Here is a 13,760-nt window from a genome sequence, read left to right on the forward strand (position 1 = left end):
CCAGTAGAGATCACAGGAGCTGGAGCCGGGACAGGAGGAGAGCTGCAGCGAGAGAGACAGCGGGAGAGTGAGAGAGGGTGAGAAGAAAAAGCATCAAGAGAAGAAAGACTGATCAGCACATCAATAAAGAGCAAAATGATGGTCATCATCATAACAATGGCAATAAAAGAAGAAAATATAAATAAAGGAAAGAAAATATAAAATAACAATAATTATTATTATAATAAAGGAGAAAATCCCAGAGAAATTAAGGGAATGAAAGTTTTGGGCGGCAAACCTGCTCTCTGCCTTTTTGATATCAGATCCTTTTGCTGGTCATAATTTTTTTTTTCATTTTTTTCTGCCTTTTTTGCATCTAAAGAAGGCATGTCCAGCGGTTCCCCAAGCAGCATCCACCCCTCCTGCTCCCATCAGGAAGGCAAACCGAGGACAATCTTGAAATATACAAATTTCCTCTTTGGGATTTGCTGCTGCTGCCTCCACTGCCGCTGCAGCGGTGCAGTGCCAAGACTCTCGGAATAAATAAGAGCGGGCTACTGTGTATACTGTGTGTATATCTATCTCCATACAGCTCTAGGTATTATTAGTTGGTCATTTATTTCGAAGATCACAGATGAGGTGGGGACGCCTATCTTCTTCGTTTGCTCAGCGTGTGAAATAATCATAAAAGGAGGGAAATGGGGGAGAAAAAAATCCTAATATGAAGCAGAAGGAATAATAATAATAATAAAAAAACCCTAGATCTAAATCCCACTCAGATCCCCCTCCCTCCACGCACGCACACTGCCCTCAGTATTTTGAGAGGAGGAGGTGGTGGTTTCTGAAGGAGGAAGTGGTGTTGGGGGGGGATCTCTTTCCCCATTTGGAGATGATTGTGCTATTCCTCCTTGCCTTGCTCTGGATGGTGGAGGGAGCCCTTTCTCAGCTTCACTACACGGTGCAAGAGGAGCAGGAGCATGGCACGTTCGTGGGGAATATCGCCGAGGACCTGGGCTTGGACATTACAAAACTTTCGGCTCGCCGCTTCCAGACGGTACCCAACTCTCGGAGCCCTTACCTAGAGCTCAACCTGGAGACTGGGGTGCTGTACGTGAACGAGAAGATCGACCGGGAGCAGATCTGCAAGCAGAACCCCCCCTCCTGCCAGCTGCACCTGGAGGTCTTTTTGGAGAACCCCCTGGAGCTGTTCCGGGTGGAGATCGAGGTGCTGGACATCAACGACAATCCGCCCTCCTTCCCGGAGCCCGACCTGACCGTGGAGATCTCCGAGAGCGCCACGCCGGGCACTCGCTTCCCACTGGAGAGCGCCTTCGACCCGGACGTGGGCACCAACTCGCTGCGCACCTACGAGATCACCCCCAACAGCTACTTCTCGCTGGACGTGCAGACCCAGGGCGACGGCAACCGCTTCGCCGAGCTGGTGCTGGACAAGCCCCTGGACCGCGAGCAGCAGGCGGTGCACCGCTACGTGCTGACAGCGGTGGACGGGGGCCAACCCCAGCAGCGCACCGGCACCGCCCTGCTCACCATCAGGGTGCTGGACTCCAATGACAACGTGCCCGCCTTCGAGCAGCCCGTCTACACAGTGTCCCTGCCGGAGAACTCGCCACCGGGCACCCTGGTGCTGCAGCTCAACGCCAGCGATCCGGACGAGGGCCAGAACGGCGAGGTCATCTACTCCTTCAGCAGCCACATCTCGGCGCGGGCCCGGGAGCTCTTCGGCATCTCGCCGCGCACGGGGCGGCTGGAGGTGAGCGGCGAGCTGGACTACGAGGAGAGCAGCGTGTACCAGGTGTACGTGCAAGCCAAGGACCTGGGCCCCAACGCCGTGCCCGCCCACTGCAAGGTGCTGGTGCGGGTGCTGGACGCCAATGACAACCCGCCCGAGATCAGCTTCTCCACCGTCAAGGAGGCGGTGAGCGAGGCGGCCTCGCCGGGCACGGTGGTGGCCCTGTTCAGCGTCTCGGACCGGGACTCGGAGGAGAACGGGCAGGTGCAGTGCGAGCTGCTACAGGGCGACGCGCCCTTCCGCCTCAAGAGCTCCTTCAAGAACTACTACACCATCGTCACCGAGGGGCCGCTGGACCGCGAGCAGCCGGGAGGCGACGCCTATACCCTCACGGTGGTGGCGCGGGACATGGGCGAGCCGGCGCTGAGCACCAGCAAGTCCATCCAGGTGCGGGTGAGCGACGTGAACGACAACGCGCCGCGCTTCAGCCAGCCCCTCTATCAGGTCTATGTGAGCGAGAACAACGTGCCAGGCGCCTACATCTACGCCGTGAGCGCCACCGACCGGGACCAGGGCGCCAACGCCCAGCTCGCCTACTCCATCCTGGAGAGCCAGATCCAGGGCATGTCCGTCTTCACCTACGTCTCCATCAACGCCGAGAACGGCTTCCTCTACGCCCTGCGCTCCTTCGACTACGAGCAGCTCAAAGAGTTCAGCTTCCAGGTGGAGGCGCGCGACGCGGGCGAGGAGCCCCAGCCCCTGGCCGGCAACGCCACCGTCAGCATCATCGTGGTGGACCAGAACGACAACGCGCCCGCCATCGTCAGCCCCCTGCCCGGCCGCAACGGCACCCCGGCCCGGGAGGTGCTGCCGCGCAGCGCCGAGCCCGGCTACCTGGTGAGCCGGGTGGCGGCGGTGGACGCGGACGACGGGGAGAACGCGCGCCTCACCTACAGCATCGCGCGGGGCAACGAGGCCAGCCTCTTCCGCATGGACTGGCGCACCGGGGAGCTGCGCACCGCGCGCAAGGTGCCGGCCAAGCGCGACCCCCAGCGGCCCTTCGAGCTGGTGATCGAGGTGCGGGACCACGGGCAGCCGCCGCTTTCCTCCACCGCCGCCATCCAGGTGATGCTGGTGGACAGCGCGGTGGAGCGCCAGGGAGGCGGCGGCCTGGGCGCGGGGGGTGGCGGGGGAGGGGCGGGAGGGGAGCATCGCCCCAGCCGCTCCGGGGGCGAGACCTCGCTGGACCTGACCCTCATCCTGATCATCGCCCTGGGCTCCGTGTCGTTCATTTTCCTGCTGGCCATGATCGTGCTGGCCGTGCGCTGCCAGAAGGAGAAGAAGCTCAACATCTACACCTGCCTGGCCAGCGACTGCTGCCTGGGCTGCTGCTGCTGCTGCCCCTGCTGCAGCCGCCAAGCCCGGGCTCGCAAGAAGAAGCTGAGCAAGTCGGACATCATGCTGGTGCAGAGCTCCAGCGTACCCAGTAACCCGGCCCAGGTCCCCGTGGAGGAATCGGGCAGCTTCGGATCCCACCATCACAACCAGAACTACTGCTACCAGGTCTGCCTCACTCCGGAGTCAGCCAAGACCGACCTGATGTTCCTCAAGCCCTGCAGCCCATCTCGGAGCACTGACACTGAGCACAACCCCTGCGGAGCCATAGCGACAGGTTACACTGACCAGCAACCAGACATCATCTCCAATGGCAGCATATTGTCCAACGAGGTAAGGTTGAAAGGAAATTGTAACACTTTCCAACCCCTCCGCATGTAGCAAGCTTCCCTCAGCTGTGCACGTTCATTATATGTGCATGCCTCCCTGTGCTGTTTTGCTTGTTTGTTATTATTTTACGGTTTTGAAAAATGAGCTTGCTTTTGTTATCTTATATACTCTTATGCCCCTAATTCTCACTCTCCCTAGGGCTTGCAGGTCTCAACCACTTTCGATTCTCTCTTGTCTTGTCAGTGTCACTGTCAAGCTGCACTGCAGTCTTTTCCCAACCCCATCTTTGCTTTCAGTTAGTCTCTTGAAGCTGCTGCCCTTCCTTTCCCGGTGAAGAATGTCGCTTTTCTTTGCTCCTCCTCCTTCATAATAGCCTCTTATCCTCATGCTTCTTTGATCATAAATATTTGCATGGTTTTAATCACCTGTCAACAAGATAACCTGACTGACACTGCATAATAGTTTTAGCTGTGATGTACGTTAAAGTGAGTCTGTTGCTTCTTTTCATTTGAAGCATCAGTTGTGCACTAGACAGCATTTCAGAAACTGTTGCATCCAAACTCCCACACCATGTGAATATGAATGAAGCTTGCTAGCTTTTCTGCATTAAAATAAGATGATATACTAGTTTCCAATCTTATTTTAACGGTGTGCTGTCTTCTGGGCATTGTTCCTGGCAAAATCACTGCAATTGGCATTAATGAAATTATCTGCACAATGAATTCAGAGTTTTCCTAATGAAAAAAAGTAAAGCATATATATTTGTTTTTAGAAATCTTTGCATGTACAGTTAAGGCTGTGGGAAACCCCTCTGGAGTTTGTGAACATCTCTATACTTGGCAGGAGCTTTAATTAATGTGAAAATTAGTGTTCATTAATTGACTTTTTTTGACTCTGCCTTAACAGTTCTTTTGTATATTGAAGGAGAACTTGGAAATAAAACATCACAAAAGAATTTCCATGAAAGCATACATTAAGGCTTAACATTCTCTCTCACCCATTAAACATGTTGTCTATATTGTACTCTTTTGCATAAAGAATTTCTATGAAAGCATATATCAAGACTTAACATTCTCCTATTAATCATTTTGTCTGTTGTATTTTAACTAATGTGTGGATCAGTACATTATGATGATGTACCACTGAAAGAAACAACAGTGTTCCTTAATACTGATTTGCTGAGTACTTCAAGGGAAGTTAAGATATTGAGTTATATTTTGTTTAAAATTGTTTTAAAATATTTCAGCAAGATTTTAAATGTTAGCCTTTAGTGTAGACCCTACATCAGATGTTTGTAAAGACATGTGGATTCTGGTGCCTTTTGAGGGCAACAGGATATCCCATATTTTCTTTTCAGGAGTCTATCTTTCTGATGATTACTCTCCCTTTTTCTCATACAGGAGATTTAAAAAATACACTCAGGACCCCCTGACTCACAATGTGTGGTACTTTACCCCACAGGTAGCCCCATTGATTTCTTACAATTGTGGTGTAAGAGACTATTCATCATGATTAAGGGGATCAGAAGTTGGCCTTAAATAACTGAGGAAACCCCTTGTTTATTGATCTGTAGTGCCACTTGCATGAGTAAGGCCACCAGGGTTTGGCCCCTTAAATGTAAGGAAAGAATTATTTATGGCCTACCTATAGCAGTACCTTTGTGATGAGTGTTCCTGGCTGTACCTGTGTGCCTTCTGATGTTGTTGGTTGTAAAAATATTGAGTTAAAATAAGTTCCAATTATTTTTTCTAGACAAAACATCAGCGTGCAGAGCTCAGTTATCTAGTTGATAGACCCCGACGGGTAAACAGGTATTAACTCCTTATTCTTGTTTTCTTAATGTAGGAATATATCCAAGATGTATTTTAGCAAGTGTGAGTGGGGATGTAGAAATGTGTTTAGTTCAGATGTAAAATAATATCTAAGCAACCAAAATGTATTTAAAATTATGAATTTATTTAGACCTACCATTAAATAAAATAAGCAGTGCCATGTAAACATCTCTGAATTATGGCTTTTGTGAATCTGTTTTAAGTCAGGTGAAAAGAGAGCAAATTCTAATTCTGTACTCGTCTAAAATGTGCTTTAAATACTTATGAGTCCCTCTGTAGATTCTGACAGATAATATTGATTTATCTGAGTGTAAATTTAGCCTTCCAGCTTAAGCAAATGCTACCAAATTATTTATAACAACTACATACAACCCAGGCAGTGTAATAATGGCTACTGTCTATTTCAGTTGGATTAATAATGCCTGAAAATACAAGTTTTGTGTATGATGGACAGATTGGTTCTGCAGAAATAGTGTTGCAGAAAGGAGGCCTGGATGAATGCAGCACCATGTGTGGCCATGTGATGGCAGAAGAATGTTTTATGAGTCCCTTTTCATGTTTATTCTAATAAGATTTTTGATGATTCTAGTTCTGCATTCCAGGAAGCAGACATAGTAAGCTCTAAGGACAGTGGTCATGGAGACAGCGAGCAAGGAGACAGTGATCATGATGCCACTAATCGAGGTCAATCCTCTGGTAAGTCCGATAACGGAATCTAAATATTTGATCTTTTAATAAGAGAGCCAGAAAGGGCAATTATGTGGTTATAAATAATATAACATGAGTGTTTATAGGTACAGCATATGTATATAATGTATGGATGGATGAATTTACGGTCAACTTGATGGTATACTGAGATAGTCAAGAGATTGTTTCTCAACCCTGACTAGCTTTTGAGAAGTATAGCTGTTTTCTGCATGTTGTTCTGTATCCATGGCTCTTCCTGCACATTAAAGCAAAGTTGTTGGTATATTTTTATAGCAGACCACAGATTTTTCAACAGCCGATTTGAGGGATTTCAGAGCATTAGGCAACTTTGGTTAGTAGTGATTTTAGCTGGCATGGTAGTGTGAAGCATAGTGGGAGTTCCCAAGGGAAAGACTGAACTCTCTGATTGAATGACAGCCAGATTGTGAGGATTTTTGCTGGGATCGGTGGAGATACATAGAGTGCTTTGAATATGTAATGAGTAATACTTTCAGACTTTCTGAGGCTTGATTTGTAATTCAAATAAAGTGACTATATAATATAGTGATGTCCTTGTTAATGAGTATAAGTTATACAATGGTCATCCCTTCAGTCCCAATGAAAGAAAAAAATGTTTAAAAATACTATCATATCATGATTTAAAGCAGATAGATGTGTTTAAACAGTGGAATTATTTCTGCATGTATGTTGTTCTCTCTTTGCTCTCATATTAGTGTAAATTCTTTTTGAAAGATAGGCTCTATGTATTTGGCTGTAACACACACACACACACACACACACACACACACACACACACACACACACACACACACACACAGAGAGAGTACACTCAGCTAATAATTCAGGTAAACACAATGACCAGTGGTGTGGGAACCTCAGATTAGTTATAACTTATTTCTCCTTCTGCCCAGGCATTTGCTGCAAGTGTTTTATGAAAGGTGATTCCACACTCCCTCACTTCCCTCCTCTTATCCCCTTCTTACTGATCTCAGACCAGCATTCCCAGAAGCATCAAAGAGAAATGCTGGTCATTTTCCCATCTTGCCCAGGAGTTGTGGCTGCTACAGTTCCCTGCTCTGCTAACATGCTGTGTCTTCTCATGCTCCTGCCACTGTCTTCTTTGCCATGGGAAACCCAGGCACCAGGGGAAAACAGGACACTCAAGGGCCCCTTTATATTGCTGCAAGTCATTAATATGCAGACCTAATGAGACTTGAGAAGAGCCAAGAGTCTCCGGAGCTCCCCGCTCCTTGCTGGGCTTCCCGCTAGTTGAACAGAGTGTCTATTTTGTGTCTGGGAACCTGACAACAAACCAGGTCTTGCCAGAAGTTTACATCTGAACACAGAGCCCCCTTTCATTTTTGGCCTATATATGGCGTATGATTTATTGTTGTCTTAAAAAGCAGTGCATTTAGCCTTCCCCCACCCATTCTTTCACACAGTTTCTGATGCAGCAGCAATCAGTGCTAGAGAGTTATAAAAAGCTCCCACTCCTCCCGCCCCTCTCCCTCTGTTTTTTTAACGTAGCTGCATTTCATTTTTTTTTACATGTTTTACTGCAGCACTCATCTCGATGAACATTTCAATCAGTTTAGTCCCTCAGCATAATGAACGATAATAACCAAACAGGAGAGAAAAGAATAAACAGCTGCATAAGGGGCTGGATTTGAAAGACTGATGGTGGGAATATAATCACATAGTTGCACATCAGCCAAAAGCTATTTTATTTTGGAATCATCCAGTGTTGTTACTATAGTTATGTTTCTGCTTCCCCCACCCCCTCCTCTTTTTAAAAGTATTATAATTCAGACATGAATATTGAAGCCATTCTCAAACTTGGCACCAGTTTTCAGACTGAGCCAATTCTTTTTGTTGCTTTTGTTTTACAATGAAGAAAAAAAATCTATTTTGCTCTTTTAAAGACATTTAATTTGTGTTAAAATAATAGTTTAATATGATTTATGGGCTCATGCAATTAAAACAGAGATTTGACATGAACAAATGAAATTTGACAATAAACTTTCTGTCTAATCAGAATTAATATCACAAACTGAAAACACAAACATACAAAATTCAACATCCAATTTTGATGAACTACTATAGTGCATTTAGGGTAATTATTTTGCATAAAGATTTTTACAAAATAGGTTGTAAATATGTATTTACAAGCTATACTGGAAATTTCTAGAGGGTGTTTTGGATCTATTGGATGCATATAGTAAAGTCTAATATAAATCCTGGGCTGAATCTTGCTGTCATTACACAGACATCGGCACCAGTGATGATACAGAGAAGGAGTTCAGTATTAAACTTTTACTCATACACTTTCAGTACTTCTTAATGAATTATATGAAAGGATGAGAGTAAATATTGTTTGAATTTCAGTGATTTGAGGGAATATGATGTCTGAGGACATTGCTTCTCAATTAATTTTAAATGTAGCTCTTCGATTTTCAATTCTTTCCAAATTAGCATCGAAAACACATTGGTCCACAGCAAGGCTAGCAAAAACAAAAACATAATGATGAGCAACATCATCTCAGTGAAAAATTATATACGTGCAGCCCAACTGTGCTCTCTTATCCCCTTATGCTGCTTCTTTTCAGCCTTTCTGCTTATATGCTATTATCTACTGTCCTTCCTTTGCATTTGTCTTTTTTCTTCCTCTAGCTCTATATTTGTTTCCTTTTGCTTTCTTCTCTTTTGCCTTTCTTTATATTTTGTTTTTTTCTTCCTCCTCATCATTTTATCATCTGTCTCTCTTCTTCTCAAGATAGTACCTGCCAGAGAATAGCATCATATTCATGTCCAGAAATACTTGATAAATGGTTCCTACGGCAAAATTAAATACACTCCTAGTCATTTTCACACTGAAGCTGGCTTTGCTTGGAAAGGCATTTTGCACTTCACTTTACATACTGTGTGACTGTTCCTGCTGTTACCAGTTGTCCTGTAGTAGTCCAGTGCCTGGTCAAAGTGACTGTGGAAGAGGTAGTGGTTTAATAATTGTGAACCATGTCACAGATACATATGCATAATGGGAGTCTTTCACTGTGTGATAGTTCCACCATGCACAACTGCTTAGGAGGTATATTGAAGTAAGATGTTACAATCCTTTGAAATATTATAGGCCAGATCCTCTGTTGGTGTAAACTGCAGCTCCAGTGACTGAACCAAGAATTTGACTCATTTTTAAAAAAAATCATATTTTCTTAATATTGATTGAATTTAGTGCATGTGAAAGGTGCTTGATTCTGTCCGTCTATCTTAGATACTTATATGGTCCCCAGTACTGTAGCAGCTGAATACCTCACAATCTTCAATGTATTTATCTTCCCAAGACCCCTGTGAGGTACAGAAGTACTATTAGTCCCACTTCACAGTTGGGGAATTCAGGCACTACCATTGAAATCAGTGGGAGTTAGGGTACTAGCCTGGGTCTCAGGAGAACCTGTTCCTTGCTCTGCCACAAACTACCTGTATGATCTTGGGAAAGTCCCTTATAGCAGGATTTTCAAACGTATCTAGGAACCTAACTATTGGACATCCTTTCTCTCTGACTTAGAGTCTTGGAAAGAAAAGTCCTTATTTATCTGTAGAACAGATACAGCTAGAGCAGTGACAGTTCTAGCTTCCCCACATCAACCCCTAAATGTGTATCATATTCTAGAGAAATCTCTTTAAAGAATGAAATTAATTTGTTCTCCACACCTAATTATGTTCTTGGCCTCTCTTTTGAGATTGCCAACATAGATGCCATTTACTGCTCTGTATATATATATATATATATATATATATATATATATATATATATATATATATATATATATATATATATATATATATATATATGTGTGTGTGTGTGTGTTTAAGTTTTATAATGTAGACACCTGTCCACAAGGACTTGGCGTGATGCTGCCAGTTCATTTCATATAGCTGGTCACCAAGTAACTATCTGACGATAATGGCTTTTAAACACTAGATTTTCGCTTGGGATCTGCTGAATTCTGTATATCATTAGTTTTACATAATACATTTTTTGGAATTAGTTTTGTAGCATAATTAGACAGATATATTTGCAGGTAGATATATTTGCATGTATATGAAAAGTTGTAGATACAACGATACACCCACATTGTTCCATTAGGTACATCTACCTATTCTGCAAACTATTCAAACATGCAATATCAGAGATCACAAGGCTAAGATCTAAAATTAGTCTTCCTCTCACTATGGGCAAGTGTACACTACAAAATTAAGTCGACCTAAGTTACGTCGACATACAGCCACCACAATAATTGATTCAGTTTTACGCATCCACACTACGCTCCTTATGTCAGTGGTGTGCATCCTCCCCAGGAGTGTTTGCACTGATTTAACTGCCAGCGTGGGACATTGTGGGATGGTTTCTGAAAGGCAGCAGTAGTCGATATAAGCAACACAGTATATATCTATACTGACACCGTGTTGACCTAACTACATCGACTTAAGCATGATGCCTCTCCTGGAGATGGAATGATTAAGCCAGTGTAGAGGGCAAGTTACACTGGTGGGAGTTACATTTTAGTGTAGTCGCTTACAGAGTTAGGTCAATGTAAGCTGCCTTCCATTGACCTAACTCTGTAGTGTAGACCAGGCCTATATCTGTAAGAGACTGAACATTACAAAGACATCTGGTGAGTTTCTAGGAGTTTAAGGTGCCAATTGTGCCATTCCAAACCCTCATATTAAGTGATTTGTGCAACAGCTTTAGCACGAGCCAATGTGTCTATCCTGTGGGATGTAGGAACAGCACCATATTGTAACTGGTATGGGGAAAACAGATTGAGAAACAAAGAGAAGAAATTCCAACAGTGAAAGGACGGAAAAAAAATCACTATTCCTTTCCAATATAACAATTAAATACTGTTCTGAAGATCATCTGGGCAAAAAAACCATGGGGGTGAACATAAAGTGGTGTAGAAAAGTTCTTTGACTCTAGCTGAGTTCCCCCCCCCCCCTCCTTTGGGGGGGGGGGGACAGGATTCTTGAATTCTTAATGATGTTTGCATTTCAGTGATCCAGATTAGGCTTTGAAGTTATTATTTGGAAGAACTGAATCTTGGGGATGTTTAAGTCTTTATTCATGCTGTTGTGAGGATGGAGACAGTTTTATGCGGGGCAGTACATCAATTGTCTTGTGAAGGCTATCTTCATAACAGAAGAAATTGCTTATATGCTTTCATTATTAATAAAAAATGATGCCATAGAAAATAACACACCCCGAAAAAAGAACAGTTGCTTTGTTAACACGTTATCAGTATTTGCTATTTTTATTACATAATAAACATCAATAATATGTTTGAATATATTCATTCATTACTCTGAAGGTTTGGCATGTGGATCATTTTTCTTTAATTACATTTAAAAAAATAAGTTATTTAAAAAATGAATCTCAAAAATTGCCTAAATATCTCTTTGATCTAAAGAGAGTCTGTCATGCCAACTAACATACATATATTCATAGACATTTTTGGTTTTGTCTTTTTAAAATTGGGATAAAAGGGATAGTTTACAGAATCAACTACATTAAGAATCTGGTCCAAACCAACCAAATCCAGGAATGAGAGTTAGCATTAAAACTCTGCCCTCAACCCCTATCTCCGTTGGCCATCCTAAATATGTCAGGCCATGTGGCATGTGAAATTGTTCACTGTCCAGTGACCTCGCCAATAACTGGATTACAGGGTAAGGAATGATCTCCTGGTCTTTTTTCATGCATATATTAAATTGCAGTGTTTATCATGTATTGTTATTTGAGAACTCTGTGCCAGATATTTATATTCTTTTGATGTAGATAATTGAATTTATTCTCACCTTTAAAATCTCAGTTTATCTGGTACATAAGACTTTATATTTTTCAATTCAATTATAGTATGAAATATTTCTTCACTGTGGATTTACAATTATGATGGATAGTTTAGTCCAGAAAGACTGTACATCTGGCGGATATATGAAGGAGATACAATGGAAGTGTTATACAGCCTGAACTTTTTTGTGTGTGTTATAAATCACAAATATCATGTTTGGTTTATGAAGGAGTCCTGTGCCGGATGCTTTATTTCACTTTCTGTGATATAGCCTCCTTTCTTCAAAACAGAAAAATAGACAATCATTTTCCTTTCTCTGTTGGTTTGCACATTGAATACTTTCAGTTAGAAATGATTTGCGAGAATGTCATCCCATTATACCATAATTAAAAAGGACAAATATCTAGCTATTATATCATAGTTAATAAAATTGAGTATAGGTACCCATGAGATTTCAAAACTAGAATGCTAATTTGAATTTACTGTGCTGTAAATATATTAATATCTAAGGGCCTGATTCTGCACCTGTTAAAATCTGTGGGAATGTAGCCACTGAGAAGTGGGAGCAGTCATCCCTGGACACTTTCTCCCCCAGCCACCCACCTATATACGCACTTGAATTCTGGCTGTCTATTACAGCCATGGATATTAGTAGCTAAATGTTTATTCTTAAATCATCTTCTGGTACCTTCCCTTTCCTTCAAGATAAATCAGATTTGGAACATACAATATACATTTCAGAGCCCCCTGTTTTCATTTCTTCATTTATTAAAATGTTGATTTGTAGTGGCTATAACATCATTTTCAGGTCCTATAATAAGCTGTTATATAAAACTGTTCAATGCACTGCTGTTGGCAAGCAGAAATCAAAGGAAACTAAGAAGTAATAGGTGGATAGACAGAATTTTCTGGTTTAGGAGCTGATATAAAACCAAAATAGTAATATAGCGGGTAATTTTCCAGGAGAAAAATAAACCTAGGGAGAAGTTAAATAAAAAGGTCTGCCCTTGAATAAATATCTAAAGCTGTCTCTTCCCACTGGCAAAACAAACAAACAAACAAACAAACAACAACAGTTCAATGCTTATCCTCAAGCTTTTCTTTCCCTTTCCCATCACCGTTCAGTTTCAGAAGACATTGAATGAATTTGGTCACTGAGGTAATATTAGTGAAATGTAATTTGTAATAATTTTCCTACAAAATATATGGAGATTATTTACATTTGACTTAAATTAGGAAATCTGAAAACAGAGTATATCAGTTTGTATTAAGCGATGCCTCTACTTTCTGATTTGCAAGAATCCTTAAAATATAAAGAATGCCTTACTCTGCATAGAAAAAAAATATTGGAATTGTTCTAATACTAATGTTAGTAGTGATGGTGTATGGCCACCTCTTCGTAGAATGTACATGGGTAAACCTTTCTTTCTCTGTTTTATTTATCATCCCTTTTTGTAGTAGATGCTACCATTATGATATCAAGAACTAAACTAGCCAGCTACCTCATGAACAATTTGTAGGTCTTGCGTGTTGTTCCCTGTCTGTTTCCTTAATTCCAACTTCAGTTCACGTTTGCATTCCTCAACAGCTCACTGATCAGTAATTTATTTCCAGACTTCTGCTTACCAATTATCAATGGAAGGTTATAATCGAAGCTGGACTTAGTAACATACATAGCTTAATTTAAAATAAAAAAGTCATTATGAAGTGAGATTAATCTGTGATGAAAGCTTCTTCTTTTTATCATTTATCTAAATGATTGCCCTCTGTTCTCAAGCACTTGTTGATAACTCAAAGGAGATTCTTATTTGCTGAAAAATTGTTTTTCACAGTGAGAGATAACACATAACTATTACTAATATAAATCAAATTGCAATGCAGAACTGTGGCAGAATTTTAAATACTAATCCTCACCCA

The 13,760-nt window shown here is 42.3% G+C and overlaps 1 protein-coding gene across 2 annotated transcripts in view; it reads left to right on the plus strand.

Annotated features, from left to right (window-relative positions):
* Positions 1–868: 868 nt before the first annotated feature.
* Positions 869–13,760, plus strand: part of PCDH10 (protocadherin 10) — a 41,039-nt gene continuing 28,147 nt past the window's right edge. For both annotated transcript variants that reach the window (XM_065405253.1, XM_065405254.1), the window contains exons 1-3: positions 869–3,457; positions 5,207–5,265; positions 5,876–5,982. In XM_065405253.1, coding sequence (XP_065261325.1) covers positions 869–3,457; positions 5,207–5,265; positions 5,876–5,982 — 2,755 coding nt within the window. The remainder of the gene's footprint in view (positions 3,458–5,206; positions 5,266–5,875; positions 5,983–13,760) is intronic.

The sequence above is a fragment of the Emys orbicularis genome, chromosome 5, assembly GCF_028017835.1.
Source record: "Emys orbicularis isolate rEmyOrb1 chromosome 5, rEmyOrb1.hap1, whole genome shotgun sequence".
Classification (NCBI taxonomy): domain Eukaryota; kingdom Metazoa; phylum Chordata; order Testudines; family Emydidae; genus Emys; species Emys orbicularis.